Source organism: Lepisosteus oculatus, chromosome 3 (assembly GCF_040954835.1).
Source record: "Lepisosteus oculatus isolate fLepOcu1 chromosome 3, fLepOcu1.hap2, whole genome shotgun sequence".
Classification (NCBI taxonomy): Eukaryota; Metazoa; Chordata; class Actinopteri; order Semionotiformes; family Lepisosteidae; genus Lepisosteus; species Lepisosteus oculatus.
Window position 1 is genome coordinate 69105694 of NC_090698.1, and position 11130 is coordinate 69116823.

General features: G+C 46.2%; 1 protein-coding gene across 2 annotated transcripts; it reads left to right on the forward strand.

Annotated features, from left to right (window-relative positions):
• The first annotated feature begins 1262 nt into the window (after positions 1 to 1262).
• Positions 1263 to 10800, forward strand: LOC102682417 (retinol dehydrogenase 12). Of its 2 annotated transcripts, none has more exons than XM_006626692.3 (7): positions 1263 to 1522; positions 1748 to 1925; positions 3647 to 3886; positions 5067 to 5156; positions 6392 to 6580; positions 8203 to 8312; positions 10321 to 10800. In XM_006626692.3, exons 2-7 carry the CDS (start codon positions 1763 to 1765, stop codon positions 10522 to 10524), a joined length of 996 nt encoding a protein of 331 aa, XP_006626755.1. In that variant the 5' UTR covers positions 1263 to 1522; positions 1748 to 1762; the 3' UTR covers positions 10525 to 10800. The 2 variants fall into 2 exon arrangements, with proteins under 2 accessions (XP_006626755.1, XP_015216801.1); XM_015361315.2 differs by having other exon boundaries at positions 1264 to 1522; positions 1611 to 1925.
• The last annotated feature ends 330 nt before the right edge of the window (positions 10801 to 11130 follow it).

An 11130-nucleotide genomic window follows, 5' to 3' on the forward strand; every position in this document is an offset into this window, starting at 1 on the left:
CAGCAAATCCACTCAGGCTAGCTCATTCTAAATTTCCATATTAGGAGCTGTTTTCTCTCTACAAACACTCCTTTGTAATTGACTGCTTTATTCTTAAGTTTGACATTGTATACAGACAAAAGGAAGTAAATAAATGAAAGGTGTGAAATTGAGCTAGGCATTCTGCAGTTTCTAGCATTAGCGTCAAGATGTCAAATCAGAAGATCACTTTATTGGCCATATACAATTTCTTGCATTAGAAATTAGTCTTTTACACATATCCCAGCTTGTTCTCCATGAGACATACCAACAGGGAGAGAAGCTTAGGGTCAGTTGTTTATATGGCACCCCTGGAGCAGCTGGGGTGAAGAGCCTTGTTCAGGGGCCCACCAGTATAGGATTTTTCTGCCAGCCACAGGATTTGAACCAGCATCCTTCCAGCCACAGCTGTGGAGCCAGCCACAGTGCCACCACTCTGCTCCTAGATAATGTGCTTGTAATTGTCCTTTCATACTGTTGCAAGGTAAAAAGACATATTAGCAAAGCCAGTCACTATCTTACACACTTATAAAAGGTAAATGCTCAAATTCTTCCTCAAGAGCCACACCCAAGCAGTGTCAGGGCAGTATGATACACCTCCAACTCTCAGTATATCAGGGATATTACTGTCTTTGAAAGGCTTGTATACCCTTCTCCTGTTCTGTACCTTTTTACAGCTCTATCCCTGAGCTGGTTTGAAAACTCTGTAATCTTTATGGTTGGACCTTTGCTTGACATTTACCACCCAACTGAGGGGTCTCAAAGAGACAGGTGCATTGCTCCTAATAAAAATAGGTCCCACTGTTATTGCACACAGAGGTCATGCGGCTGATTGTGTGGCTTGACAGAGTCATCCCAACCTCTCAGAGTTTGATATAGTGATATAGTGTAGTATAGTTTGATATAGTGAATACAATTGTAATAAACATACTTTAGATTTTGATTTTCCTCTTCACTTTCTGCTGACATTTCCTTTCACCCATGAAAGTGCTCAGTGTGTGCAGTCAAGTTTTTCTCTTGAGAAAATGTGTATACATCATCGGTAATTCAACGAAAGAGGTCCTCATTCCAACTCTTCAACTCTTTTTTTTAAAAAAAGCAGACGTGTCGATTACATAATTGTCCCTTTCGTGATTCAGCTGGTAAACATAAGGTTACTGCTTTCATCGGTAAGCGACAAGTGGCGCTGCCGGTTGAGCGGCGGAGACGCGCTTGTGTGAGCTGACGCCCTTTGCCAGCGGTGAAGGAGGGTGCTTAAGTCATACACCTGTGGTGTGATTTGTGGGCAGGCGGAGATTTTATAAAGTTTAAAAACAAAAACGCACAGTGTAAATCCAGCTGGTGGGAAGTTTCGAGGAGACCTGGGCTTCCCCTCTCCCGTTGCATCGGAATTCCCAGACAACCGCTCAGAAAATAAAACTTAAAGCGCCCGGATCAACGTGCTCTTCAGCCTGAGAAAGAGTAACATACTGGTAAATCCGATTTACTCCAGAAAGACGCTCAGGTAAGTATACGATACACACCCGCTATGATGACGGAAGAGACAATTCCAAGTGATAAACGTAAGCGAATGATACTCTCCTGTCTTTAAGACCCAGTGCAGGGACAGATGTTCGCATATAACCTTGGATGTTGGACTTAACCGCCCGGAGTCCAACCTGAATGGGCTTGTAGGAGTTCAACAACCTTGCGTGAAGTTTTCTACTCATTGTGTGACTGTCCCGGACAGAGCAAGTCTCGGGCAATGGCATGGTCCTGGACGGATATTTTTCAGCATCCGCTCTGGGCGTTCTCCACCGTCATCCTGGGGCTGGTGGTGCGGGCTCAGAGGAAGGGGTCGTGGGACCCCCGAGCCTGCAAAGTGGACTTGACCGGGAAAACGGCTATTGTGACAGGCGCCAACACGGGTGAGTCGTCTGGCAGCAAAGTTTTAATCGGTCTTACACCGCAATGAAAAAAATTCGGAGTTACAATATAGATATGATAGGAGCATGACCAGTTTCCTTAAAGCGTTCAGTAGTGTTTGTGGAAAAGAAATAAGAACTGTTAATAAAGATTCTTGGTGTAAAGTATCCAAGTATGTCATTTAGCCATATTTACAACATTTACCATATTTAATTAAAAAAATAGAGAATCATACTGGGTAAACTACAGTATGCGTGAGCAGTTAATAAAAACTGTTGTATTAGTAGCTACGTTAAAAAACCCTCTTGATTTCCTTTTAAACTCTCAAGCTAAAGGCCCGCAAATTCAGCAAAAATGTCAACTGTACTGGAGTGAAGCACAGATGTTTGTCATTAAAATTTTAGACACGCTGTAGTAAGTAGAACCTTAATTTTATTGTAGAAAGATAAGAATGACAATTTTTCGATCAGGACTTTGAATTCACAAACCCAGTGCTTAGATTAAGCCCTGTTTATTGGATCCTCAAACAAACGTGTTATTAATTAACCGCTAGATCGATATTCTCAAAGCATATAAAGCCACTAACAATCAGTTTAATTTTTAATTTGTTAATACTTTCATTATAAAACAAGTGTAGTTATTAACTATGGTTATAAACTATGGTTAATGGATAACAGTAAAAAATATATTTATTAAGAAACAGAAGACAATTCAAAATATCCATACATGTTCTAATCGCTATATCCAATACAGAGTTGCTTCAAAATATCCATTGTAGACAATTACAGAAATAGATCTTAAAAACACACAATTCCAAAATCTAAGCATTATACAAAAAGTATTCCATGCAATCAGAAAATGTTACAGAAACAACAGAATCAGAATATATTAATGACCATACATTAAAAATCTTATAATGTAACAATTGCTTTATGCAAACATACCTGTAAACTATAACACGTTTTTATTGTAAAATAATTTACATATCCTTTAAATGTTATTGAATTACTCAGTCAGGGTCTTAGGTTTCAAGGTTTAAAGGTAACAAATCCAAATAGCTTTGGATATGATAGAAATCCTTAAATCTAAAACTTTACACATATTAGCAAAATCTACTAATGTGATGTAACTTGGCCATGCCTGTGCTGTTCTGCTAAATTGTGATATTGAGATGGTGAGTTTCAAATATCAGAATGGGATCACAAATTGAATTACTAATTCCTAAACTTGCCCTTTTTTGACTATCAAAGGGCATGGTTTTTCTGTCATCATTTGTGCACAGTATGAAAAGTACAAAAGTGTAGAGTTCAGTCTCTCAGGTGTCATGGAACTCCACTCCTGTCGCTTGGTCTCCCTGTTTTTCTCCAGCTCCCTGTTCTCCTCCCGTCTCGTCTCTTTCAGCTCAGCTGGGGCACACCGTGTCTGTGTTCTGCCAAAATAACAAATAAAGCAAAGCTGTGCATAGTCGAATCAATATTTAATATTTATTATGCTGCTAATAAAGGATACACTGAAATGGATAAAACCCTTAACCAGTATTTACCAAGCTAGGCAATATTTGCTCAACTCATCTACAGCGCATGAGGGCATGGTTATCAAATTCATCTCTCCAGCGTTAATAACTTCAAACGAGAAGGCAGATTTAATGACCAGTTGTGGTCGTGTTCATCTGCCGGCTCGCCAGTCATTTCGGTCCCCGCGGCTCTCCCTCTGGCTCGCCCAGGGATCGGGAAGTTCATCGCCCTGGACCTGGCGCGACGCGGGGCCCGAGTGATCCTGGCCTGCCGCAGCCCGGAGAGGGGCCAGAGGGCCCTGGAGGAGATCCGCGCCCGCTCCGGCAACGCCAACGTGCACCTGCGCCTGCTGGACACCAGCTCCCTGCGGTCTGTCCGCGAGTTCGCCCGCCGCGTCCTGCAGGAAGAGAAACAGCTCCACATCCTGGTCAACAACGCTGGGGCCTCCGGTCAGTCAGAAGGGACTGGGGCAGACGGGGGGGTAGGGGGGCAGCTCGGTCTCTTCTGAAATCCCGCTACGGCACGATGAGCCCGGGATGAGAACTCGCAGTGTTCACGGTGTTTCGGATTCCCCTGCCCCTCTAGGGAGGCACAAAGTCACAGCGCAGTCCAGCGAGATCTGGAAATGCTTTTATTTCTTACAGTTAATGGAATTACAGGGACACATAACAGTGTCACTTTTCTGGCTGTGCTCTGAACACAGACATTCCCAAACATTCCCAAGCAGTTTTTTTTCCCTCAGAACATCCTTGTAAGTTACCAGAAATGTTTAGTCAGAGGGAGACTCTTGCGCTTGTATATTAGATTCATATACACAGTACATACGGTTATGCAATTGTACTGCTGACACGGTTTAAATTTCACCTTCCAGTTGTTCTGAAATGTGCTGTAATCTCTCTGTTAACAACCCACAGAAAAGGTCTGTCTGGCTTCCTCCGCATTCACAGAGCTTAACAACGTTTCGATTTAACCCTGTTGCATATTGAACCTTATACTTCCTATGATCTGTATAAGACAGCTGCTGCTTGATGATCATGATGTCATTACTGAAACAAAGGAAATTTCTAAACACATTTCAAGAGTCCTTTGGGAAAAATGTAACTGCACAGCTGCATTATTGCAGTATTACCTTCTTTCACAAGACAAAGCAACCGAAATCACTCAAAAGTTCACGTGCTCATCTCTTTCTCTGGTAAACTCAATATTTCAGACAACCCTCATTTTTATTCATTTCGATTTTGCTGAATTTCTGAGGACTGTCTAGGTCTAGGTTATTACTGAATCCAGGATGCTGAGCAGTGTATCCTGTAGTCTTGGGCTCTGTTACATCTCCACATTATTTGTTGGTACTGTTGTGTCCACAGTTGTGGTTTGTCACTGTTATTCCGAACTGATTTTGCCTTTTCATGGTTTACCAGCATCTTAAACTCAGTATGTTTCGGACAGTTTATTTTTTAATATGTGAACATTTTCAAAAGTCATTTTTCCTAATATACAATTGCAAACACATTGCTGTTTTTGTCTTGTTCTTGGCTTGCTATAGAAGTCCCCAAAGCAGTTTTGGTCAGATGGCCATTATTTCGATTTGAGAGGTTGTAGGTTTCACTGGTCTGACACTCCGCACTGCAGGGCTGCCCAGAGGAATCACAGAGGATGGCCTGGAGGTCTCCTTTGCCACCAATCACCTGGGGCCCTTCCTGCTGACCAACCTGCTGCTAGGTGAGTTCTGAGACCAATCACATGGCATCACATCAGGGGTCAGGGGTCACTTGGTGCCAGTTTATCAATACTGATTGGCAGCATTAGCGACGTCGTCCTGGATCATGATGACTGAGCCAGTTCCAGACGTGGGCGTGCATCCCCAAGCCAGACCACGCTTCACAGATGAGCATCTTCAGGTCTGGGAACAATTCGTCTTGGTCTCGTCTTTACACTTCCGAGCAGATTCTGAATGCGGGCGACCCATCCACACAGGCAAACTAGACGATCACCTACGGCACCAGGCTGAAGGGTTGCCGAATCTGAGGCGGAACAAAACGACATTTTAAAAAAAGTGATGTAAAAAAAATGTAAAAAAGGAAGATGTCATTATTTCAATTTGCGTGTGCAAGCAGAGGTAATATGGACTATATTTTGTTTCTGAGAATTCACTGATACGTTGAAGACACTAGGAAGGAACAGTCTTGGAGCATTCTGTTACTCCACTCCGAGGGGAAGGGAAGCACTGTGTCTTTTCACGTTGTCACCTGTGTTTTTGCCGCAGAGTGGAGATGTCAAGCGCTCATTTAGGCTCCATGTCACAGGTAGCCAATTTGGTTCTTGGTGACAAAGAATAAAAAAATAACGTCTTTCAACATTAGAAATTCAGAATGTAAGTCCTTGGTATCCTGTATGATTTCCACAACTTGCAAAAGAAACCAGTGAAACAGAAAGGAGAGTTGTGTATCAGACCGGAGTCTGCACTGAGGCTGCAGATTTGCGTAGTTAATTTCAGGCTCTTTCAAGACTGCATTAGGAAAATTCCGCTCCTGAAGAAGTATTTCTGATGTTTCAGAAAGTAAAAGCTTTCCAAACATCATTAGATCTCCCCATGTGCACTGTCCTCCTTGGCTGTTTCTGACAATTTGATACTCAAATTCCATACAAAAATGACATGGGAGTCAGGATTCTAGGCCTCAGAGTTTTATTGAGCAAACACCAAGCGGTAACCTGAATGAAAATAAAAAGATACAGAATTAAACTCAATTATTAACATTTCTATACAGAATACATTACTAGAACTCTATGGTTTGCTATGTCTAATGCAGTGCAGTAAATGGCCAGGGGCCAAAGATATCTATTTCTGTCGCCCCCCTCTTTTTTCTCTGCTTTTCTCCCCCTCCCCAAAGTTCATTTTTCCTCGGCCTTCCGACTCCACTTCTCACCCTCTGCTGTCTCTCTGCTCCCCGCCACAGACTTGATGAAGAGCTCCGCCCCCGCCCGCATCGTCAATGTGTCCTCAGCCAATCACTGGCGGGGGAAGGTGGACTTCTCTCACTTCCGGGGGGAGAACCTGACGTACACCATGGACAGCGTGTACAACCACACCAAGCTGCACAACATCCTCTGCACCAACGAGCTGGCCCACAGGCTGCAGGGCACAGGCGCGTACCTCTGGGTGGCAAGAGCGTCAAGGCTGGGGGGTCTCTGTGTTCCTCTTGTGTGAGGGGATCCCCGAGACCCGTGTGTCTTGTGTGTTCTGTGCAGTGTCCCTCAGGTCCACTGTCTTAGACACAGCGGCTGATATAAACCCGGTGCAGTGTCCCTAAGAGCTGTGTGTCTTGTGTGTTCTGTGCAGCGTCCCTCAGGTCCACTGTCTTAGACACAGCGGCTGATATAAACCCTGTACAGTGTCCCTAAGACCTGTGTGTCTTGTGTGTTCTGTGCAGCGTCCCTCAGGTCCACTGTCTTAGACACAGCGGCTGATATAAACCCTGTGGAGTGTCCCTAAGAGCTGTGTGTCTTGTGTGTTCTGTGCAGCGTCCCTCAGGTCCACTGTCTTAGACACAGCTGCTGATATAAACCCGGTGCAGTGTCCCTAAGAGCTGTGTGTCTTGTGTGTTCTGTGCAGCGTCCCTCAGGTCCACTGTCTTAGACACAGCGGCTGATATAAACCCTGTACAGTGTCCCTAAGAGCTGTGTGTCTTGTGTGTTCTGTGCAGCGTCCCTCAGGTCCACTGTCTTAGACACAGCGGCTGATATAAACCCTGTGCAGTGTCCCTAAGAGCTGTGTGTCTTGTGTGTTCTGTGCAGCGTCCCTCAGGTCCACTGTCTTAGACACAGCGGCTGATATAAACCCTGTACAGTGTCTCCAAGAGCTGTGTGTCTTGTGTGTTCTGTGCAGCGTCCCTCAGGTCCACTGTGTTAGACACAGCGGCTGATATAAACCCTGTGCAGTGTCCCTAAGAGCTGTGTGTCTTGTGTGTTCTGTGCAGCGTCCCTCAGGTCCACTGTCTTAGACACAGCGGCTGATATAAACCCTGTGCAGTGTCCCTAAGAGCTGTGTGTCTTGTGTGTTCTGTGCAGCGTCCCTCAGGTCCACTGTCTTAGACACAGCGGCTGATATAAACCCTGTACAGTGTCCCTAAGAGCTGTGTGTCTTGTGTGTTCTGTGCAGCGTCCCTCAGGTCCACTGTCTTAGACACAGCGGCTGATATAAACCCTGTGGAGTGTCCCTAAGAGCTGTGTGTCTTGTGTGTTCTGTGCAGCGTCCCTCAGGTCCACTGTCTTAGACACAGCTGCTGATATAAACCCGGTGCAGTGTCCCTAAGAGCTGTGTGTCTTGTGTGTTCTGTGCAGCGTCCCTCAGGTCCACTGTCTTAGACACAGCGGCTGATATAAACCCTGTACAGTGTCCCTAAGAGCTGTGTGTCTTGTGTGTTCTGTGCAGCGTCCCTCAGGTCCACTGTCTTAGACACAGCGGCTGATATAAACCCTGTGCAGTGTCCCTAAGAGCTGTGTGTCTTGTGTGTTCTGTGCAGCGTCCCTCAGGTCCACTGTCTTAGACACAGCGGCTGATATAAACCCTGTACAGTGTCTCCAAGAGCTGTGTGTCTTGTGTGTTCTGTGCAGCGTCCCTCAGGTCCACTGTGTTAGACACAGCGGCTGATATAAACCCTGTGCAGTGTCCCTAAGAGCTGTGTGTCTTGTGTGTTCTGTGCAGTGTCCTTCAGGTACGCTGTCTTAGTCACAGGGGGTGACATTAACTCTGTGCTATCCTCCGCAGGCGTGACTGCAAACTCTCTGCACCCCGGTGTTGTGATGACAGAGGTGATGAGACACTATAACGTGGTGGTCCGGCTGATCTTCAATCTCATTGGCTTTTTCTTCTTTAAGGTAATTATGATGCGGAAGACAACCCTTGATCTTCAACAAGCAATACTCCCTTTTGTACAATACTCTTGTGTCTCTCCTTGACCTTGTCGGCCCAGAAGGAAGATGAAGAAATAAACCCCATACATCCCCAGCCGGGGGTATCAGCAGCTCAGCCCAGTTCAGCAGTTTCACGTTTGCTGGGGAGCACCAAACAGACCTACTGTATGATGTGACCCTCAGCTTCAGTCTCAGTCTCACGGCTGTCTCAGCCAGCCCTGAGAAAACCTCACCACACCCACTCACACACTCTCGTTACTAGTTTGGTCAAAACACCAGCTGACTATGACTGAAGCTGGACTCCTATGTTGTAACTGTCTCCTCACACACCACCACCACCACCCAGAGCCAACCCTAGTGCTGTCATGTTTCACAGCCTGCCTTATTAGACAGCCTAACACTAAACCCAACACAAGGCCAACAGTCACATTGGTAATTTTAGTATTCTTCAATTAGAAAACCATAGGAGATGGCAAACTAGGGTCAATTTAACAGAGGTCTTTTTTGTGAAATTAATAACCCCAAAAGACTAACCAAGAGCAGATCCAATCCTGCCACCCCCTCCCCCTGAAATCTTTACGTAACTGTAACAGGACCCATTCCAGGCTCACGTGAAGCGTAGTTCAGGACCCTAAGCAGACAGTATAATCCGGAAGTAAGTGGAGAAGGACAACAGGGAGGAGACGTTGAGGATCAGGATGGGTTGACAGACGGGGGCGTGACAGCGGTGATCCAGTCCCCGGGGGGGGGGGGGGGGGCGGGATTGGTGCAGGCAAACAAAACCAGACAGTCCAAAGGGGGAAACCGGGGCGCAGTCCAGAGTCCAGGAACTGGGGGATCAATCCGAGACAAGCAAGTTTAAAAACCGGAATGGGATCTGGAGCAAGAACAGGGATTAAAAACCAGGGTAACGAGGCCCGGCGCTCTGAGACCCAGACTCAGCTGGAAACCGTGATGAAGCCTATGCTTCTCTCCTGGACCTGCTGGTAGGCAGGGATGACGATCGTGACAATAACTACTGAGAAAACTGTTAAGGCTGGAAAGCACAGTCACTCACAGTGGTTAGATCTACACCCATTTAATTCAAGGGTCTGCTTCCCTACAAGGCCTTGCATGAGTGAATCAGAAAAACAAAAAGTACAAGCTATAGGGCGGCCATTTTGGCTTAACAACTTTGTGAAATATCATAGAATATCAAGAACCAATTGTACCAAAACCTCAATGTAACCAGGACTACTCTGCTCCAAATATTAAAGGGCTTAAGCTGTCCTGTGAATGTCTTGAGTTCTCACAAAGAGGAGACTAATCTGTAAGACAAAGTTCTGCTCACTGCTGCCTGCACAGCCTAGACTCTGGGTGCACAAAATCTTATCAGGAGCAAATAAAAGTAAAGGGATTTAGACAATTATTAACTCACACTGTTTCAAAAGTTGCTGTGGTACATTAAGAGAAATGTAAAGGACTTGATGTGAGCTTTGCTCTGATTCTGTTCTTTTCAAAATAAGCTTATGAGCTCTGTAGAAGCAACTATCAAACTAATACAAAACAACAACTGAAAGCATTACTTTCCAGTAAATTATACTTCCCAAATCCTCTGGAGAGCCACTCCTTCCACAGACACACAGGCTCTTGTCCCGATGCAGCACCACGCCATCATCAGATCATTTAGAAAAGGACTCAGGGGACTCTGTGGCATGACCCAGGTGGAAGGAAACCAGAGCACCCAGGGAGAACTCAAATGAAAGAGGAGGAGAACATGCAAACCCCATACAGAATGCACCCAGGTGCCAAGAATTGTAAAGCAGCAGAGTGAACTGCCTTAACGCCCAGAAAGTTAAGTGTTCAAAGGAATACAGATCGGCGTGTCGGGATATCATGAATAAGCGGACTGAGCCAGGCTGCTGCGGCGCCGTGCGGCCCTGCTCGCCTGGCCCGGCCCCCACCCCCAGCTCTCTCCCTCTCTCCTCCGCAGTCCTCCGAGGAGGGCGCCGTCAGCTCCATCTACTGCGCCGTGTCCGAGGACGTGGAGGGGGTTACCGGGAAATACTTCGACAGCGACTGCTCGCTCAGGCAGCCCGCGCCGCTGGCCCGCGACCCCGCCCTGGCCCGCAAGGACTGGGAGGTGTGCGAGAGGCTGACCGGGCTCTCCAGCCAGCGGGTCCGCAGCTCGCTCTGATGTCGCCCACGGAAACCTGGCGCCACACAAAGCTTTTTCTGCATGTTTGGTTTTTAGCACCTTGTTACAATTGATTTCATAGCTGCAGTTAACATGTGGCCGGCGTTCTGGAACAATCTAAGACGCCGTGCTGTTGAAGCCAGCATCGTTAGGCTGCACGAGATCCTCAGATCGAACAGCACCTCCTCTGGTCTGGGATCCGCCTGATGGTCTTGTTCCAGTCTGGTTTGTGCAATAAAACAGGCTCGGCCGCTTGAAACTTAACCCAAACAAAAATGCTTGTATTGTTTTTTTTTCTTGCCTCACTGGCTTCCTGTAAATTTCACAATAACATGAAAAACCAGCTGCTGACCTTTATGAGCAGTGAGCTGTTAATTCCATGTAAATTCATTTCTTACGCTCTATAGTCTCTGCCTTCTTTACAGGTTCAGTGCCTAGTACAAGGCTCTGGCATGAGCTTATCCAAGATCTAGCCCCTATCAGATCAGCACGTTGTGTTGTTTCTGCTTCATTTACTGTTTCGGTGTTCCGTGTAGCTTCATACACGTATCAGGACTCGCTGCACTGATCAGGTTACAGAAGTGCCCTCCCCTAGACAGTGCCGCG